Raw genomic sequence first — 19641 nt, 5'->3', positions numbered from 1 at the left:
CTGTGACGCGAGCAGGAGACTGCCTGCCTAGGCTCGCTGCTCTGACATGTAGCCTGACCCCACCAGGACCTTTTGTGCTAGGCTGAGACCCAGCATGCTCACGATTCGCAGCAATGAGTTACTGAGAAGGGCGGGTTAAGGCTGTGGAAACAGATAACTTTCTGGCAAGTCTGGTCATCGATAAGCCGGGACAGCACTCTCTCTTGAGAGTTCAGCATTGCCCTTCTCTGTCGGTGCCCCAGGGCTTCGCCCGAGAACCTGCCTTATTTTTCTGGTAACCGCCTGGACTACAGTAGATGGGGCGAGAACTCATAATCAGCCCCAGAGCTAAAGGAAGCCCGTGCGGGTACCCCGCCCGCAACGCTACAGGTGCCACGGACCCGCTAGTCTCAGTGTTCGGTTCCCACCCTTCCCCTCCTCATCCTAAAGGCCTCATAGGCGTTCCTCTAAGGCCCCGCCCTTCGAATGCTCGGGGCTTGCTCTCAGACTTCGCAGCCTTCTGCTCACAACCGGTCTTCCTCCGCCCCTCCCAGACCTCGCCTATCCCCGGACACCGGCTCCTGCATTCCGCTGCCACACGTCCGCTCTCACTTCTCGGGTACCCACAGCTTCCCTTCTCTAAAAAGCCCAGGACTGGATTCACACCGTCTGCCTCCCACTTGCCTAGTCTAGTTTCACTACTTTACCGCCCTTCCCGTCGGGGCGGCTCCTTCACAAGCCCCGCCTTCCCACCGAGTGGCCCTGCCTGTCCCAGGTTGCCTTCGGGTATAGCGGAAACGGGGGGCCGCCCTAGGCCCCGCCCCCTAAGCCTCACTTCCGGGCCTTAGCTGCTACTGAAAGGAAGGGCTATGGAGCGTCAGGTGAGGGCTCGACCCGCGGCCCCCGTGGCCTCCGTAGCCCGGGCCGAGCCTGACCCTGGTGTGTCCCCTGCGCAGGTGCTGCTGAGTGAGCCCCAGGAGGCGGCAGCGCTGTACCGGGGCCTTAGCCGCCAGCCTACGCTGAGCGCCGCCTGCCTGGGCCCGGAGGTCACCACGCAGTATGGGGGCCTCTATCGGACGGTGCACACTGGTGTGTAGACCGAGGGAACTGGGTGGCGATGGGCAGTGCACCCAGATGGCGAGGTGGGAAATGTGGAGGGCTCGCTGCTTGACGGCACACACGAGTACGGGGAGGAACCCGGGCCGCTTTCCTGCGCACAGGTGTTTTGGGGACTGTACTGGCCTTACTGGTTAGTCATGCCCGTGAATGAGTTGAAGGTGTAGGAGTCAAATTCAGACTTGGGTGCTAGTGTGGCCCTCACAGGGCTCTCCGGCCCGTACATGTGCTCTGCTGCCCTGGAAATTCCACGGTCGGTCTGCAGTAGGTTCTCTCCAAGTGGCTGTCCGCTCGGGGCTCTGGAAGCCTGGGCTTAGGTTATGTCAAGGGAAGCGTTGCCCAGGCTTTACTCACGGTGTCTGGATACAGATTGGGCAAGGTAGGCCTTGATTGGTGGGCAGTGACCCAAACTGGCCCAGACAAGTTGAACACCCTCATGCCTCCCTTGCAGAATGGACTCAGAGGGACTTGGAACGAATGGAGACCATCCGATTCTGCCGCCAGTACCTAGTGTTCCATGATGGAGACTCGGTGGTGTTTGCGGGGCCTGCAGGCAACAGTGTGGAGACCCGGGGGGAGTAAGTGTGAGAGGAGGTTTGCAGACACGAGCACAGCCACCTACCATGCCAGCCTTTCATAAATGCCCGCCATGTGTTCTTAGGGCATAGAGTTCTTTACCTATCCCCTGCCGGGACAACTTTGGGGAGCTTGAGGGGAGCAAAGAACCAGGTGTCTGCTCCTTGAGAGCTTGTTTGGTCTCTGGAGATAGGGCCTGCTAAATACTAGAAACTCCTTCCAGACCAGGTTCTAGGTCCCTGGGAATCTGGAGAGAGTCAAGTCCCCTAAGGAAGAGAGAAACGAGGTCCGCTAGCTTGAGGCTGGAAGTGCTTCGTGGGCTGGTGTGGGATGGGGTCTCAGACTTACCTAGGAGGTAGCTGGGAGATAGATCGTCTCCTGTGCTGCCACCTCTGATCTTGCAACACCAGACCAATGACGGTTTATAAAGAAAGGAAGGAGAGAGTCTCACCTAAGAGGTTGTGACCAGGAAAGGGGAAGCACAGGGCTATTTGGGGGGTTTGGTGTAATCCTGACCTGCAACCCCGATACTCAGGCTGCTGAGCAGAGAGTCTCCCTCGGGCTCCATGAAAGCTGTGCTGCGCAAGGCTGGGGGCACAGCCCCAGGGGAGGAAAAACAGTTCCTGGAGGTGAGTCCGCAAGGGATGAGGTGGCAGGCCGTAGGTCCCTTAGCCCCACAACTAAAGCAGCCAGCCTGATGCCCAGGTGTCCTCAGGTCTGGGAGAAGAACCGGAAACTCAAGAGCTTCAACCTGTCAGCCCTGGAGAAACATGGGCCTGTTTATGAGGATGGTGAGGCCCCCGGCTGGTAAGCAGGCAGGGTGGGAAGATGGGGCAACCATAGCTTTGGGTTCCCCCTAATCGTCCCTCCCTGCATCCAGACTGCTTTGGCTGCCTTTCCTGGTCATACTCAGAGACACACTTGTTGTATGTGGCGGAGAAGAAGCGCCCCAAGGCTGAGTCCTTCTTTCAAACCAAAGCCTTGGACGTCAGTGCCAGCGATGATGAGATGGCCAGGCCGAAGAAGCCAGACCAGGCCATCAAGGTGCTTGTGATGTGGCCAGGTTGTGAAGGCCCTGCCCAGCTGCCCTACAACTCCGTATACTCCCCGCACTGCGCCTTGTGGACCTGGGGAGGCAGGGCAGGCTTCTGTAGACGCTCTGAGCATCGAGTGTCCTCTCTTCTCAGGGGGATCAGTTTGTGTTTTACGAAGACTGGGGAGAAACCATGGTTTCCAAAAGCATTCCTGTGCTCTGTGTGCTGGACATTGAGAGTGGCAACATCTCAGTGCTCGAGGGCGTCCCTGAACATGTGTCCCCCGGACAGGTCAGCAGCGGGTTGACCTGTGCCCCTCCTGTAGTTGGGATGCCCTGCTCGAGCAAGTACCCCTTGCTTATACCTCCCTTGTGGTCTTGTTTACAGGCTTTCTGGGCCCCTGGCGACACAGGTGTGGTGTTTGTGGGCTGGTGGCACGAGCCCTTCCGGCTAGGTGTCCGCTTCTGCACCAATCGCAGGTGAGGAAGTGGGGTAGGGCAGAGGGTCCTATGGTCCATCCGACCACGGAGCTGAGTGTCTTTCTGACCATTCCAGATCAGCCTTGTACTATGTGGACCTGAGCGGGGGAAAGTGTGGTGAGTGACTGGTACCCACATGTGCTTTCCTGACATGCGTTAACCTTTCCCGTCTGTGTGATGCTCATATTTCTGTGTGGTCTAGAACTACTCTCGGATGATTCGCTGGCTGTTTGTTCTCCGCGGCTGAGCCCAGACCAGTGTCGCATCGTCTACCTGCAGTATCCGTCTCTACTTCCTCATCACCAGTGTGGCCAGCTCTGCCTGGTGAGCTGGAGGTGGATGTCAGCAGAAGGGTAGTTAGCTTCTTGCTGGGGGATGCGAGGCGAAGGGCCAGCATGATCTCCCCCTCAGGGTTCTCTCCTGGCCTCACTGTATTAGTGGCCTGACTTTTCAAGGAGGACCAGAGGCTTGAGTACTCTGAGGGCTCACCACCTCAAGAGCATCCTCCAAGTACAGAGATGCTTGTCTGTTAATTCCCATCCATAAGTACCAGGCTCTCTAAGGAACTAGTATATAGTGGGGGGTTACACAGTCCCAGCCCCTGCCCAAGAAGAGCCTTGGGTGTCTGGTGGAAGCCCAAGGGACATGCCTATCTGAGATCCTTGTGGGCACCTGATCCAGGCTAACATAAAGGAGATATATCAGCTCCCACCACTCCCCAAGGGTATCCAAAGTTGCATTTGAAAGGGATATACATAGTGTTCTATGCCCTGAGATCCCTGCTCTGGTGAGTTTAACCATTGTGTTCTCTTGCAGTATGACTGGTACACCAAGGTCACTTCAGTGGTGGTGGACATTGTACCTCGGCAGCTGGGAGGTGAGGGGTGCCTGGCAGGGGAAATCAGTTGTCTGTTCCTCCTCCTCCTTGTTAGTCCAGCCGTGTGCCCAGCCCCCACTATGGGTAATAGAAAGTTGAAGACTGAAACTGAGATCCTAGCAGCCTGAGCTGGCTTGGGATGAGTCTCAGAAAGAGCACTAGATTGAAGTGTTATGCTTGAGAAGTGCTGGGCCTGAGGGTTTTCTTTCTTTTTTTTTTTTTTTAAGATTTATTTATTTATTATGTATAGTGTTCTGTCTGTCTATATCCTTGCTGGCCAGAAGAGGGCACCAGATCTCATTACAGATGGCTGTGAGCCACCATGTGGTTGCTGGGAATTGAACTCAGGACCTCTTGAAGAGCAGTCAGTGCTCTTAACCTCTGAGCCATCTCTCCAGCCCCTGAGGGTTTTCTGATACTCTGTATTCCACCCTGGCAGCCCTTGTCCAGGCTCAGTCAGCTGCTCCTCTGGAAGGGTGGCTCCTGGCTAAGAGACAGAACATCAGGTGTTTGCAGCTCTGCTTGCAACCCTAGGTCATCTCAAGGATATGGGGTGAAAGTTTTGTTTTCTCAAGCTACCCAGAAAGTTCCAAGAATGTAGTGGGCAGGTCCAGTGGACAAAGTTGCAGGGATACAGCAGGAATAAAGCACACGGCTAGCGTGGGCAAAGCCCTGTATTTCATCCTTAGCACACACACGTCTTCTTTGGTTTGCAAGGAGACAGTAATGGGGACCTAGTCTGAATCTCAGCTCTACCCATTAGCTGTTTATCCTTGGATAGTGCTCTGGCCTCCACGGGCTTCTGTGTCTTCGTTTGTGGAAAAAGTGGTTATCTCCATCTCTGAACAAGATTATAGTGAAGGGCGGGGCTATCGAGATCTGTGCCAGCTGCTGTACCCAGCACTAGTGGACAAACACGTGTTACCAGAGCCCCAAAGGGAACAGCATCCATGTTTGCCTCAGAGGCGTGTCAGCTCTGCCTCTTCAGCTCCTCAGAAGTCTTTCCCCCTTCCCCTTCCACCCCCTACTCACTAAACTCTCATTGTAAGGGTACCCTCATGTATGGGACTATCATTCTACCACAAATTTCAGGGGTTCTGGGTAAATTCCCCTTGACCCCACCCCCCAAACCTCCACTCTCTGATGCAGCCCAAGCCTCTCTGTCCTTGCAGAAGACTTCTCTGGGATCTACTGCAGTCTTCTGCCTTTGGGATGCTGGTCAGCCGACAGCCGGAGAGTGGTCTTTGACTCAGCACAGCGCAGCCGGCAGGTGAGAGCCCCTGATTATGTTGAAAGGTAAGATCAGCATTTGCCCTATGATTGTCGGCCAAGGAGTCCAGGACCTGGGTCAGAGTGAGTATCTGCGCCTACAGGAATGCCTAGTCCCAGTCGTAATTACTGGCCCCTTCAAGCCTTTTTAGCCTCCTGCCGGGCTTGCTTTTCCTTGAGGGGACGAGATGTCATGGTGCCCCATGGCAGCGTCCTAGGCCTGTTTTCCAGTGGAAAACCTGGGGCTGTCTCTGAGATAGGTCCCTCAACACTGTAAGGCCAGGTGTTGGAGGAGTTCTTCTTGAAGGATAAATGAAGGTGCCCATAGTGTACCACGGTCTTTTAGATGTGATGTCATTTGTTCTCACATCCTCAAGTAGGGCTCCGTGGTGTTCCTGCATCTTGCCTGGGAATAGCCCGTAAATTATGAAGGAACTGAGATTTGAATCTCCATCCATGCTACTCCCTGGTGCACAGAGTAGCCTCCACCATAGACCAAAGTGTCCCTAAGATAGTAGAAAGAAAATAGGGATAGGACCCTTAGGGCTGTTGAATGTGGTGCCATATGTGGTCTCCCCTCTGTTTAAGGACCTGTTTGCTGTGGACACCCAGACGGGCAGTGTGACCTCCCTGACAGCTGGTGAGCAGACTTCTGCAGTGGGGTGATGGCAGGGCGGTGGATGGGTTAGGAGTGGGGGCAGCGGTGGCACTCTCCGTCATTCTTAGCACTGCCCACAGCCTTTAGGATCTAAGCGGTACACTGCCACCTTAGCTCCACTTGCCTTCCTGGGCCCTGATCCATAGCCCTCCCTACCCGAAAATCTGCACACTTTCCTTGCCAACTGTCAGTCATCCACCTCCTTCCCAAACCTTGGAGAAACCTTTGTTGATTTAGTTGGATTTTCCACCTGTTCTGACTCCATGCTCCTCCAGAAAGGTGCTGTCTCAGAGACACCATAACCACGACAACTTTTTTTTTTCGAGGCAGGGTTTCTCTGTGTAACAATCTTAGCTGTCCTGGAATTTTGATGTAGGCTAGGCTGTCTTTGAACTCACAGAGATCCACCTGCATCTGCCTCCCAAGTGCTGGGATTAAAGGCGTGCACCACCACTACCCGGTACCATGGCAACTCTTAAATAAGGAAAATATTTAATTGGAGCTGGCTGGCTTATAGTTCAAAGGTTTAATCCATTATCATCATAGTGGGAAGCAAGGCAGCGCTCAGGCAGACATGGTGCTGGAGAATGAGCCCAGAGTTCTGCCTCTAGATCCGCAGGCAGCAGGAGGAGAGAGACTCTAGGCCTGGCTTGAGCTTCTGAAACCTCAAAGCCCACCCCCAGTGACACACTTCCTCCAACTAGGCCACAGATACCTCCAACAAGGCCACACCTCTTAATAGTGCCACTCCTTGTGAACCTATGGGGCCATTTTCATTCAAACCACTATGGATGTCAAAGTTCTGTTCTATTTCTCTGTCTCCGGGTTGGCACATAGCTCACTGCTAAGGCCTTTGTCTAGCACACACAGGTTCTGTCGTACATAAGTAAATAAGTGAGCGAATAAACCTTAGACTCCTATCCGGTCCTCTTCCCCGACCCTGCTTTGGGCTAGGCTGCCATCCTTTCTACACTGCAGCCATTGGGGTGGGTAGAGTACTTTGGTAGTTTTCTGTGTCCCTAGGTCTGGCAGTTCCTGAGCACAGCCAGTGTCTGTCAGACAAGCAAGGGATTGAACAGGAGGCTGTCCCAGGGCAGTTAGGTGTTCAGAGGAAGTGGTCTCAGGGTTGAAGGTACAAATGTGGAGGTCCTTACTATCATCTGCTTCCTCTAGGGGGCTCTGGTGGGAGCTGGAAGCTGCTTACGATTGATCGGGACCTCATGGTGGCCCAGTTCTCCACGCCCAACCTACCCCCGAGCCTGGTGAGTATTGGTGATTCCAGGCTAGAAGACAGGAGTTGTGAGCTTTCAGGTCTTACAAATGAGTCCAAAGGCTGACCATGCTGGTCAGCGTGTAGAAGGGTAGAGACTGGGATCCAACTGAGCACAGCACTCGTGAGTAGGAGCTAGGTGCTGTCATTTGTACTGTCCTGAACAAGATGACGACAGAACCTAAAGCCAAGAAACATGGCAGAGTTAAGGAGTGGTTTATATGTGAGTGTAATTGGTAAACCACTCACAGAAATCTGTGCTGTGCCCTTTGGAGATGCGTTCCTGAGAGCTGGCCACCTGTAACATTTTCCTTCCCGTTGGCAGAAAGTTGGGTTCCTGCCTCCTGCTGGGAAGGAACAGTCTGTGTCGTGGGTGTCCCTAGAGGAGGCTGAACCCATTCCTGACATCCACTGGGGCATTCGTGTGCTACATCCACCTCCAGACCAAGAGAATGTGCAATATGGTGAGCTGGGCCAACTGTAGATGAACACCTTCTCCAGGTCCCCAGCACACAGCATGTGGTGACCCCTCCGAGCTCACATTTCAGGGTTTCTAGGGTTTTTCCTCCAAACGTTTTCTGTTCTTATGTTCATGGCGAGTAGCATCCAGAGAGCTGAGTGCCTGCTGTGGTAACCACCACCAGGTCCTGCCAGGGCATAGCCTCTGTGGTAAGAAAACAAAGGCCCAAAGAAAATGGGCCGCACAGGAGGCTTACGTGACTATGCCAGAATGCAATCTTTTCAGATGTCAGGCTCTGACTAGGCGGGAAGAGCAGAAGCCTTGGGAATCCGTGTGTCATGGTGTCAGCTACCTTGGCCTGTTTCTCTTGACCAGACTCATGCTGTGGGGCCTTAGCTGGGGAGGAAGCCCTTGAGCAGTAGCACTGGTCTTGCTGATTACTGCCTTCTCCCTGCAGCTGACCTTGACTTTGAAGCAATCCTTCTGCAGCCCAGCAACCCTCCAGATAAGACCCAGGTACCCATGGTGGTCATGCCCCACGGTAGGTATCTCCCTAGGGCCCTCGCCTTCCTACCACCCCTCCTAGCTGGCCCATTCATCCTCTTTTTCCTTTCTGCAGGGGGACCCCATTCATCCTTTGTCACTGCCTGGATGCTGTTCCCAGCCATGCTTTGCAAGATGGGCTTTGCAGTGCTACTGGGTAAGAAAGGAGCTCAGTCCAGTGAAGAGGTAGCCTTGGGTTGTGTGTACCCCATGTCTGGGTAGTCACTCTAGTCATTAGGCTTTTCTCTAGTTCTTTCTTTAGAAGCCACTACTAGGGCTGGACGTGGTGGCACACGCCTTTAACCCCAGAACTCAGGAGGCAGAGGCAGGCAGATCTCTGTGAGTTTGAGGCCAGCCTGGACTATGGAGTGAGTTCTAAGACAGCCAGGGCTACACAGGGAAACCCTGTCTTGAAAAAATAAAATAAAATAAAAAACCGCCACTAAAAAAAAAAGTTGCTGTGACCCAGCCTCTGGCTCTGTAACCTGGGGATCATGAGGATTACTTGAGGCTTCCATGGAAAGGATGCTGTGGACTCTCTCATGACTACGTCCCCTCGGCAGCCTGTGATGCAGCTGGTTCTCGGGCCTGCTTCACTGATCCATGGAATGGGGTCCAGAGGACTAAGAAAACTCTTGTCTCCTACTTTTAGTGAACTACCGTGGCTCCACTGGCTTTGGCCAAGACAGCATCCTTTCTCTCCCAGGCAATGTGGGTCACCAGGATGTGAAGGATGTCCAGGTAGCGGGGTGCTGGGCTCCTGACAGGGAGGGTGGATTCATGGCTTTGTTGCTGACAGGAAGCTAGCTGCAGTGTCCTCTGCCCACCCTTTAGTTTGCAGTGGAGCAGGTGCTCCAGGAGGAACACTTTGATGCAAGCCGTGTGGCCCTTATGGGTGGTTCCCATGGTGGGTTCCTCTCCTGCCACCTGATTGGTCAGTACCCAGAGACCTACAGTGCCTGTATAGCCCGGAACCCTGTGATCAACATTGCCTCCATGATGGGCTCCACAGACATCCCTGATTGGTGAGTGGGCATGAAAGGTCTCTGCCCTTCCTTTCACCCCCAAATTCCCATGGAGATCCTGCAGTCTGCATGAGCTTGGCCTTTTATAGGTGTGTGGTGGAGACTGGCTTCCATTATAGCAATGACTGCCTGCCAGATCTGAATGTGTGGAAGGAGATGCTGGATAAATCACCCATCAAGTACATCCCTCAGGTACCCAGGTCCCCTTCTCTGTGTACCACTCATCCTCCAGAATCCAGAGCTCAGCTCACCACAGCTCCTTGCTCCCCATACATCTAGGTAAAGACACCAGTGTTACTGATGCTGGGCCAGGAGGACCGGCGTGTACCCTTCAAGCAGGGTATGGAGTATTACCGTGCCCTCAAGGCCCGGAATGTGCCTGTTCGGTGAGTGTCAGAGGACAGTCCTGGCAGCATGCGGCAGGTAAGCAGGATGGGACCCTCCATCCTCATGTGTTGCTTCTCACACAGGCTCCTGCTCTATCCCAAAAGCACCCACGCGCTATCAGAGGTGGAGGTGGAGTCAGACAGCTTCATGAATACTGTGCTTTGGCTGCACACACACTTGGGCAGCTGAAGCTCTACCGTTCTGTGGGAACTGGGCAGTTCATCTCGCACTTTGCTCTTGGTAAACTCCAGGATCTGGCAGAACAGCCAAGAGGCTTCCTGGGCTCTGGACTCTGGATGAATGGGCAGAGGAATATGGACTCCATAGCATAATAAATGAGGACATAGAGCCTGGTTTGTGCTGGTACTTTGTACCAAGCCATCCCCAGACCTCACCCTGGGGATCAGAAACCCTTGGCCTTCTTTGACATCCATAGTGGATCCATCGCTGTCATCTGTCCTGGCCGACTGGGACTGTGCAGACAACAGCTCTCTGCTACAGTCCCGTCTGTTGGAAAATGCTCTGCATTGTCCTTGCATTCCCAGAAATGCCTCTGGGACATGAGTGACACCCTGCCCATCCACAGTACATACATTTTGAAGTTTTTCCAGGATCAGAACCCCTAACCAGATCTGTGCTGGTCCTAAACCACCCGCCCCCTGCAAGAAGTCACCAGCTCATTCCATAAAAGCAGAGACTGTGAAGCACGCTGTACAGAGAGAAAGGTTGCTTTATGTTTGAGAAGTCTTGTCATCCCTAAGGGATCTAACCAGGCCTACTCCAGCTGTATGACTTTGTTAATCCAGTCTACAAATACCGACACACGTGTGAAGACAGCTGGCCAGCGGGGCCGTGCACATACTCTGTTAGGGATTATAAGTCCTTCTAGGACCCAGCAGTCATGGGTATAGCAGGCAAGTGGTCCCCCGTAGTCACCCTGGCAGGTAGGAGAACTGGTGAGGGCTCTGGACTTTGGCAGTGACTAGCCTCCCCCCAACTCCCATCTTCTTGGTCATCAAATAGTACAATTCCAGCTCCCAAACCCTTCCCAGCCTGGCCCAGGAGCTCTCCACTGACCTCACAAGCCCCTGTGGGGACCAGCAGTCCCTCAGTGCACATCTCACTCTCCTGTACGTGTCCTCGGTGCTTCACGTTACATTCTTGGTTGGAGATGACCTTCATTGAGGCCACGTGAAGGACTGTGTTATTGCTTGTACCTGGAGTGAGGAGGATGGTAAGGAGAGGCCCTCAGTCAAAACCAGTGCTGGGCTGCCCAGCCTGGAATAATCTGTCTATGCACTGTGCTTACCTTTGGATTCACCCCAGCCTGCAATCTCACACTTGGTTCCTGGAGGTACCACATACTGCTCAGGAGGCAGACAAATCAGGGCCACATGATGGTTCAGAGTCACAGGTCTTTAGCAGGAATGGGGATATTCAGGATCTATGACCACAGGGCCAGCCCCACCTCACACCCTCTTGACTTGTCCACCTACCTCTCCAGCTTGAGCAGAACAAGCTGGGAGCCTGCAGGTCCGCAAACTGTCTTGGCCACTGGGACCTTCTGCAGGTTTGCCTCTCCAGGCTGTGGGTTCTGGTTGATCGTACCCAGCCATACCTCGTATCCTGTGAGAGGCTCATGACTGGGAGAAAGATACTCTGCTAGACCATTCTTGACTCCTAGTCAGCTCTCCCAACAGCTTTGCTTGTTGGCTTTTCTGGGGAAAGTGACTGGGGTGGTGGGGGCAATGGCAGGAAGAGGGGGAATGAGGTAAGAGGGGAGACCCGGTCCTTAAGCCCAAGGAAGGCTCACCATGACCAGACACATTGCCGAGCGGTCAGTACCCACTGCTCCTTCACTAGGGACCCACCACAGAAATGCTGGCCCTGTCTAGAGGGGTAGATTAGGAGAAGCAACAGTGAGTCCTGGGACACATACTAGACCTGCTGTTTTGGCAAGGACCTCTGGGTGCAGGACCAGGCATCCATCCTCTCCTGGTACAACCCCAATGTTTACAGCCTCAGGCCCTTTTTTATTATTTTTTGACAAAACATTTTATTTTTAAAACTATTTTAAAAACTGTTGAGCCTGTAAATTGTCTTTTTTTTAATTAATTTTACATTCCAACCGCAGTTCCCTCCCACCCCTCCCCTTCCCCCCCAGCTCCTTTCCTCACCGGTTCCTCAAGCTGACTGTCCATGGTGAGGTCCCAGGATGGCCCCCCACCACACGAAGTTTGTTGCTCTTGTCAAGTCTCTTGCCACACTTGTCAAACTGCACCTGGTCTGGGGGACGGATGGGGGAGATGAAATCCTCAGTGCGGGGCAGGGTCAAAGAAGCCGTTCCTACAACTGGCCAAGCCCGTACCTGGGGGGTCCAGGATGGATGGTGGCTGGTCATCATCTAGAAGACCAAGTTCATTCAGGTTAAGGGAGCCGGTCTTCGGAGGTGAAACCCAGCCAAGGGGAAGCGTCTTCAACACTTACCACAGCGTTGTAGGGCACAATAGTCAAACAGAGTTGCTGGATCCAAAGTATAGCACCAGGGCCCATGGCTGTCTCCGTCTGGGTTCCGGCAGAAGTTGGCCTCCAATCCAGCCTGCGGTGCTGAGGTGGGTGTGAATCTAGGGATTGGTCCATAGCAGGCCAGTCAGGTCCACTTCGGGCTCACATATGAGAAGCCAAGGCATTTTCCCCTAGAGTTAGGGTCCAATCTGGGTTGTGGGCTCACACTCACTGCGGCTTGTGTGGTGTCTCCGCGGACCAGTGCTGGCACTGAACACCCTTGCGGGTCTTGTTGACCAAGCCGCGATACTGTTCACCTGAGCCGTGGTAGCAGCCTGTGGTGGGCAGGCAAGGGCAGTGGTCAGCCCCAGGGTCGGTTCCCGGTTCCTGGCCTGGCTCTGTACCTCCTGCTCCAGCCTCACCCTCTGGCACCACTTCCTCTGTACAGCGCGGGATCTGGTAGCAAAACGCCACTCGCAAACCAGGTCGAGATGTGAAGCACCAAGGCGCCTCGGAGCCATCAGGATTCCGGCAGAAATTCTCCCGAAGGTCCCTGAACAGGCACTTCCCTTATAGTGGGTGGAGTTCCACCTAGTCCGCCAGCCAACCCACAGCAGGCTGGAACCGGATGACTCCGCCCCCAGGTCGTACCTTCCCATAAGCTCCGCCCCCACCCACAGGCGCACTCTCCACGCTCCAATCTGTCACCTCACTTGCAAGCATATTTCTCCGGCACAAAGCGGTGCTGGTGTGGGCTCTGTGCATCCCACCGCTGGCAGGGCACACCCGCAGAAGTGGTGTTGGTTGTGCCTCGATAGTCTTCGCCTTTCCCGCGGAAGCAGTTAAAAGTCTTGCCCTTGCTGCGCCGGTGTGACTTGGTGGTCAGTGGCAGGTTGGGTCCTGTCCGAAAGCTGCAATTGGAGCTACGCTTGCCTGGCGAGGGTGTCTGGTACTCGGCAGGCTGTGCTCTCTACACACGTTTAACTTTTAGTACCCCCCCGCCCCCCCCCATTGAGCCACGCCCGCCACTTTTTGCCAAGTTGTCCTGTCCCTGCGGCCTACCGCAACTGGGAAGGTCGCAGAATTCTCTTTGGATATTCGGGTCTGTGGTGTAGCACCAGGGCCGCTCAGATCCGTCCGGATTACGGCAATAGTTGTCATTCAGAGCTTTGTCGAGGAACCTGGAGGTAGTAACAAGACTCTGGGACTCAGGCCCCTCCGCAGTAGGGCTGAGACCCATCCTCAGAATAAGGATTCTGCCTACATACTTGTCAGGCTGGAAAGGGTGCGAGTGAGGGTGTTGCAGGTCCCAGCGTTGACACTCGCGACCCGACTCTGTAACGTCTACCTGGCCACGGTAATCCTCGCCGTTGCACGAAACACAAACAGCTGTAAACATAGGGCCAGTGTGTTTCTGGATGGGAGCAGGCCTGCCGCTCCCTCCCTAGTCTTGACCCCAGCTGCTTACCGTCCCTGCAGGACTTGATGCCGCAGGTCTGGAACCGCACACTGCCGCTTGTTGTGTAGCACCAGGGACCTCTAGGGTCCCTGTCGGGATTTCGGCAGAAGTTCTCTTCCAGGCCATTCTTTGGTGTGGGCCTATACCTGTAGGCAGAGAACCTCACTGCATTGCATGCTGGGGGAAGTCTGCCTCAGGACCAGCAACAATGTATCTGTCTCACTTGTGGTCATTGGGGAACCTGCGGTTCCAGGCTTGGCAGGGCAGGCCATCAACTGTCCTGGCCACAGTGCCTCGGTAGCTGACCCCGTTGTCCATAATGCAGGTTCGTACATAGTCTGGAAGCAAGAGAGAGAAGATCAGAGGGGCCAAGGATTCCCGCCCCCCCCCCCCATTGCTCACCCTGTTTCACTCCACTCCCACTTGCCTTTCTTCTGGAAAAGATCACACAGACTTGACTGGTGGAGCTGTGTGTGGGGCGAGTGCTCAGTCCACGGAAGCAACTGGCAACCATGGCTACTCAGGTTGTAGTGGAAGGCTCTGGGGAGCAGCGGACACAAGCTTAACGGGTAACCCAGAGTCTCATACCTTCATTCGTAGCTAGGCAACTTAGCCACTCACCGACAGTCCAGAAGGGGCCCACAGCGCCTTGCACACTCCTCCGCATCTGCCACATCCTCCTGCCATGGTCCTGGGGCCACTGTATGCAGGAGGTTCTTTAACTCCATGCCCCGGAGCAGCTGGAAGTCATTCAATGGTGAGCGTTGCCCTGCGGGATGGGCATGGGGAAATGGCTGGCATATCAGTACATGTATCGTAACACGTCCCATGCTTTATTCATTTAGGGGCTCAAATACAAAGTCTTTTGTGTGGACCTTGTGTGTATTTTCAAGGGCCAACCTAACCCCCCTACATCCACTGAGTCGGGGAGGCAGGCCTGGACACAATGATTATAGCTAGTCTGTAAGCCTGGCACAGAGCTCAGGTCTAACGCATTTACTCCCCGAGAATTTGGGTGGTGGTGTTTGCCCTCTGACACTTGCCTGTCTCATCCCTCAAATGACAATGCTTGTACTCAAAGTGAAGATACTGTCTAGGGAAGACTGCATCTCCAGCGTTCTGACTCCCAAGTCTGGGCTCTCACCAGTGCAGGTGTAAAGGCTTATGTTAGCTATAGGTTAGGCCTAGAAGCCACGCATTCTGTGTCGGCTAGCTCTGTGGTCCCAGGTCTGTCTCATTGTTTCAGCCTACGTTCTAATGGAGGCCTGAGCAGTGTAGATTTGAATTCCCAGGCCTTCTCAGCTCTGCTCAGCAGGCCAAGGTCACTAACCCCTGCCCAACAGAAAAGTAAACTCTTGACGAGAATATTCATAGGGACCTGGGGCGGACTCTCCAAAAGGCAAACAGGGATCAGGGTGGGCAACACTCACCAAGAGCCCTCGGACACTGTGTCAGAAGCAGCAAAAGGGGAAACCACCCCGTACTCATAGCTGGAGGCTGCACTGTGACCCACCACAGCCCCATCCCGGAAATTGTGAAATGTGTTCCTAGAGGATTGGGTGACTCTGGCTCCACACCCCCTCTCTGAACCTGTTTGGGCTTGACTGACACAGGATGTTCGTTGCTAGGTGGGGGTCAGGTCTCAGGCCCTTAGGTCAAGGGCACAGGCCTTTCTAATGCAGCTAGATTCCCAAGAGTCCTCTCCATTTAGTAGACAGGAGGGTACTGTGCCGATGTATTAGGCATCCCTGAGGCAGACCCCTCTCTCCCGCACCCTATGCAGTCCCCACCACAGCCAAGACTACTCCATTGGTCCCTTAGGTAGCTTGTTGTCACTGCAGCTGCTCCAGGAACTGCGCGGAAGTCCGTGTGCCCGCCTCCCTACAGAGGTGTGCTGGTCACAGTCGTCCGACCATGCAGGTGATTACGTTTCCAAAGCTAAACACTGAATTTTTCACTTACACTGCCACATTTCGAGAGTTCAGGGACTACAGTGGCTGTACTAGACTGCAAGGCACAGGTGTCCGCCCATTATCACCGCCGTCATCTCTGTATGCCCAGACCCTGCTAGCAGGAGCTGCCAAGATTTCCCAGCCTCTGTAGTATACTTTTCCGGGCCTCAGTTTCTCCCTGTAAAGTGAGGAACACTGTTTCTCAACTCTAACGCTGCCTCTCCCCGTCCAAACCGCCTTATCAGTTGAGTCCCGGCTGTAGGCTGGTCAGCCCACACCCCTAGCAGCAGATCCCAGGAACACGCGCGGTCGCCTGTCAGAAGTGTCATTCCAGGTAAGGTGAGCAAACCCTCTCATTGGATCTGGTGCAGGGAGGGGTGTGCGCGGGTGTGACAGGTAGCAAATTTGCTGACAGAAGTGCCTTTTCAGGTGTCTTAGGTTGCATGTGGGTCAGGCCTCCAAGCAAGGTAGGCATTGAGACAGGTGACTTAGGGACCAATTAGAATATAGTCCCCTGCTTCGGCTGGACTAGGAAGGCGGGGTTCGGAAACAGTTGGTCCGTCAGGCGAAACAGAGGTGAATACCTCGGTGGGAGGGTTGGGAGTCGGGGGAGTGTTTTCTGGTGCCAAGGGCCTGTTGAGGTCTGTGCATATGCGCGTGCGCGGCTGGAGGAGCGGCGCGCGAGCGGGCACGCGGTTTGGCCCTGGACGGGTGCCGTAGCCGAAAAGCTGGGCGGATGTTGTGAGCCGGTCGCGGAGGCTGAGGCTGGGGGTGAGTGAGAGGCCGCCTGGCTGTGAGCCGGGCGGGTCCGGTGGCTTCCCTCGAGGCCCCGGGCCGATCCAGTGTGACAGCGCTTGCCGCTGGGGGTGCCGAGGCCTGCGGTGTAGGACTCCCGGCGGGAGCTGGCCTGACAGGTCCTCCGGAGCTTGGGGCCAGGCGGAGGCGACCTGGGGAAGCACGCGCTGCCCTTGGCGTCCTTGGCCACTCAGACCTAGTCGGTTCGGTTCCGAGCCTGAATCTCTTAGGAGCAGCAAGGGAGCCCCGGGGCAGGCGCAGGTTCCGCCTCTAAATCCTCTACACCTGAACCCCAGAATGAGTGTCTGAAAGGCTGGCTTCCCGTTCTTAATAACTGTGTCCAATAAGTCCTGCAACTGTTCCGACATAGGGGGGACCAGTTGTGGTGTCCATCGAGGGTCTCCGTAGGGAGGCACGGCAGCAGAATCACCTTCCCGAGCCTGATGCAGGCAGGCAAGGGTTTGTGGCGGGAGCTGAGGGCCTGTTTGGGGTGCGGTAAGAGTGGGCTGCAGAAAAGAAATGGCTGGCTCAGGCAGTGACTAAAGGCTAATAAAGTTTGTGGGCCGGTGGTGATGGCACACCTGTGCCTTGCAGTTTGCAGTCCCGTGTGGTCGCTGAACTCTTGAAACTGAAAGTTTCAGGGTTTTTTTTTTTCCGAGACAGGGTTTCTCTGTGGTTTTGGAGCCTATCCTGGAACTAGCTCTTGTAGACCAGGCTGGTCTTGAACTCACAAAGATCCGCCTGCCTCTGCCTCCCAAGTTTTTAACTTTGTAAACTTAACCACTCTTGTCTCCTGACTACAGTGTTGTGCAGCACACCTCTAGAGTGAGGCAGGCATCGGGGAGTGGGTGTAGTTTCTGGAGCAGCTGCAGCCACGTAAGGGCTAGAGAGGCCGTGGCAGGAAGGCCTATGGCGTGATCTTGGCTAGGGTGGTGATTGCATAGGGTAGAAGGCTTGGGGGTGGGGCACAAGAAAGCTAATGAGACCTAGATAAGAAAAAAGAGGCAACTTGGGCTAAACAAGGTATCTCTTTACCTCTTACTCTGGGGGAGTAGAGGGACTTGTGGCCGCAGGTGGTCTATACTTGAGGGAATGTGGTATAGGGTCTTGTCTTCTGAATATGAGCTGGACTCCTTGACTAAGGTGGATATAGGAGTTTTTACTCTGGGCCACCTCACTTTGGACATGTTGATATGATTTTCCCAGAGCCAAGGCCTGGTCTCTGTTAGGTCCTGCATGGGGCACTGAGACAGTGTGGGACACAGTATCCCTGGCATCAGCCTAGATCTCATCTACCATTGCTGTGTGGAAAGCTGGGAGCCCATGCTTACCCAGCCCTAGGTTAGTATGTGTGTGAATGTGTACGGTTCAGTCTCACCGGCTCCCAAGCCTTCCTCCCATTGCAGGACTGAGGTCTGTGTGGGCCTTTGACTAGCCTGGAGTAGACACACTCTGCATCTGGCTCAGCCTCCAGGACCACTGGCTGCCCATGAGTGATGAAGGATGGCATCCAAGGGGGCTGGCATGTCTTTTCCCCGAAAGAGCTATAGACTGACTTCAGATGCTGAGAAGTCCAGGGTCACAGGTAAGGGCTGGCAGGGAGGGTGCAGTTTGTATTGGGGGAAGGAGAAGGAAGGGAAAATACAGCAAGGGCCCAGGTCCCCCGAAACTTGGGCCTTCTAATACGCCTTGTTCCTGTGACTGGCTCTTCACCAGCACCCATGGAGCCATGCCCCCAGTGTGGTTGCTCTGCTGACCCTTGGGCTGGCCAAAGGCTAGCTGTCTGTGGGGTCAGTAGGGACCAAGAGCTGTTCTGATCACCTGCCTCTTTCCTCTCTTCTGATCTGTGACCCAGGCATTGTGCAGGAGAAACTACTGAATGACTACCTGTACCGGATCTTTTCCTCTCCTGACTGTGGGCCCCCTGCAGCTACCAGCAGGTATGGTTGGGTGTGTAGCCCCAGTCCTCTTTGTTGGGCCGGATCAGAGAGAGACTCATTATAGGGAAGGGCAGCCTGTCTTGAGATCTGTTCTCACTCTACTCCCTGCTGTGAGACCTGCGCCTCCAGTCTGCTCTCTGGACTCTGTTCCTCTCCAGATAGAGCTAGCTCCTTCCTTCTGAGGAGGGCCCAGAGAAGGAAGGATTTGTGTGCACCAGTATCTGGCCTTATGTATATGTCCCTGGCCATTTGTGCCTCTTCCTGAACTTAACATAATAGAAACCTCAGCTGGATACACTTGTGTTCAACCTGCATAAAAGTTACAAGTAGCAGAAACTTCAAAACAAATAGAAGCAATACCCCTGTTCTGTTGTTAGTTAGATGTAACCATTTGAATGTGATCCCTTTCTGGTTTCTTTATATCACAATGTACATAGTTCAGATTCTACAGAATATCAGACTTAAAAAAAAAAAACCTGAGCCCTTATGGAAAAGTGTTCCAGAGGGTGGTGGCTCAGGAATGTAACCCCAACATTTGGGGATGCTAAAAAGCAGGAGGACCCAAGTTAAAGACTGATCTATAAGGGGAGAGGAAACACTGTTTTTCTTATTATTGTGTAATAATTGAAACAAAGTAAACAACATGCTTTTTTAAACGTTCAAGATGACAAGTTGCAGCCTGCTGGTGGTGGCACATGCCTTTAGTCCCAACACTTTGGAGGCAGAGGCAGGTGGATCTCTGTGAGTTCGAGGCCAACCTGGTCTACAAGAGCTAGTTCCAGGACAGGCTCCAAAGCTACAGAGAAACCCTGTCTTGAAGAGCCAAAAAGAAAAAAGACAAGTTGCTTTTGTTTTCGTTTTTGGTACTGGTCTCCCTGTGTAAGACAGGTTGGCCTGGAACTCTCAATTTAGGCCAAGTGCCCTGGAGCTTGGGGAGGGGGGAGGAGGAGGGTTCTTGCCTCTACCACCTAAGTATTCAGATTACAGTGTCCCACATCCGTAGCGCCACTAGGTCCCCTGCACCTTTTCTTTCTTTTTCTTTTTGGTGTGTGTTTGGGGGCTTGTGCTTGCCACTTTTAGAAGTCAGAGGACAATTTGGGATTGAACTCAGGCCAGTCTCAAACTCAGACATTCCTGCCAAGTTCTGGAACTAATGGCACAGCTATGTACAATGTGTCATCTTGATCATGTCTATCCCAACTTTCCCCTTGCACTCTTCTTGGAAAACCCCAGTTTTGTTTTTCTACTTTCTACTTTCTTTTTTTTTCTCTCTTTCTCTCCTTTTTTTTTTTTTTTTTTTTTTTTTTTTTTTTTTTT

General features: G+C 53.8%; 3 protein-coding genes across 7 annotated transcripts in view; 2 read left to right on the top strand and 1 right to left on the bottom strand.

The window, feature by feature from the left end:
• The first annotated feature begins 760 nt into the window (after positions 1–760).
• Positions 761–10021, top strand: Apeh (acylaminoacyl-peptide hydrolase). Of its 2 annotated transcripts, none has more exons than XM_050139180.1 (22): positions 761–860; positions 936–1068; positions 1547–1673; positions 2207–2300; positions 2387–2462; positions 2552–2715; positions 2859–2996; positions 3093–3184; positions 3261–3301; positions 3387–3508; positions 4001–4061; positions 5237–5331; positions 5919–5970; positions 7162–7250; positions 7584–7722; positions 8176–8259; positions 8338–8418; positions 8914–9002; positions 9096–9286; positions 9376–9478; positions 9566–9672; positions 9757–10021. In XM_050139180.1, exons 1-22 carry the CDS (start codon positions 849–851, stop codon positions 9860–9862), a joined length of 2196 nt encoding a protein of 731 aa, XP_049995137.1. In that variant the 5' UTR covers positions 761–848; the 3' UTR covers positions 9863–10021. The 2 variants fall into 2 exon arrangements, with proteins under 2 accessions (XP_049995137.1, XP_049995136.1); XM_050139179.1 differs by having other exon boundaries at positions 5234–5331.
• Positions 10022–10385: 364 nt separating this feature from the next.
• Mst1 (macrophage stimulating 1) lies at positions 10386–15206 on the bottom strand. Its single transcript, XM_050139181.1, has 18 exons — positions 15068–15206; positions 14259–14406; positions 14065–14177; positions 13861–13975; positions 13647–13783; positions 13447–13567; positions 13241–13359; positions 12892–13078; positions 12601–12731; positions 12411–12513; positions 12161–12297; positions 12042–12077; positions 11851–11959; positions 11487–11564; positions 11170–11316; positions 10983–11089; positions 10751–10890; positions 10386–10610 (listed from the first exon to the last, which is right to left on the bottom strand). Exons 1-18 carry the CDS (start codon positions 15159–15161, stop codon positions 10449–10451), a joined length of 2184 nt encoding a protein of 727 aa, XP_049995138.1. The 5' UTR covers positions 15162–15206; the 3' UTR covers positions 10386–10448.
• Positions 15207–16236: 1030 nt separating this feature from the next.
• Positions 16237–19641, top strand: part of Rnf123 (ring finger protein 123) — a 25741-nt gene continuing 22336 nt past the window's right edge. The window contains exons 1-3 of one of the 4 annotated variants that reach the window (XM_050139176.1): positions 16237–16360; positions 17791–17969; positions 18240–18324. In XM_050139176.1, the coding sequence (XP_049995133.1) occupies positions 17888–17969; positions 18240–18324 (167 nt within the window). In that variant the 5' untranslated portion in view covers positions 16237–16360; positions 17791–17887. The other 3 variants (XM_050139177.1, XM_050139178.1, XM_050139175.1) reach the window with 3 other exon arrangements.

Source organism: Alexandromys fortis, unplaced genomic scaffold (assembly GCF_014885135.2).
Source record: "Alexandromys fortis isolate MF-2015 unplaced genomic scaffold, M_Fortis_MF-2015_v1.1 scaffold_36, whole genome shotgun sequence".
Taxonomy (NCBI): Eukaryota; Metazoa; Chordata; class Mammalia; order Rodentia; family Cricetidae; genus Alexandromys; species Alexandromys fortis.
Note: the sequence above shows the minus strand (reverse complement) of the source record. Positions and strands in the feature narration are given on the sequence as shown.

Excerpts from the sequence above, each read along its gene's own strand:
- Apeh (XM_050139179.1), top strand. Across the intron at positions 4,062-5,233 it reads TGTACCTCGGCAGCTGGGAG|AAGACTTCTCTGGGATCTAC; the intron begins GTGAGGGGTGCC and ends CTGTCCTTGCAG. Across the intron at positions 9,003-9,095 it reads AGGATGTGAAGGATGTCCAG|TTTGCAGTGGAGCAGGTGCT; the intron begins GTAGCGGGGTGC and ends CCCACCCTTTAG.
- Mst1 (XM_050139181.1), bottom strand. The coding sequence starts at position 15,161 with ATGGGGCTGTGGTGGGTCACAGTGCAGCCTCCAGCTATGAGTACGGGG. Across the intron at positions 13,079-13,240 it reads CTGCGACCTTCCCAGTTGCG|GACCCAACCTGCCACTGACC; the intron begins GTAGGCCGCAGG and ends GCTTTCGGACAG. Across the intron at positions 10,891-10,982 it reads AGGCTGGGGTGAATCCAAAG|GTACAAGCAATAACACAGTC; the intron begins GTAAGCACAGTG and ends TCCTCACTCCAG.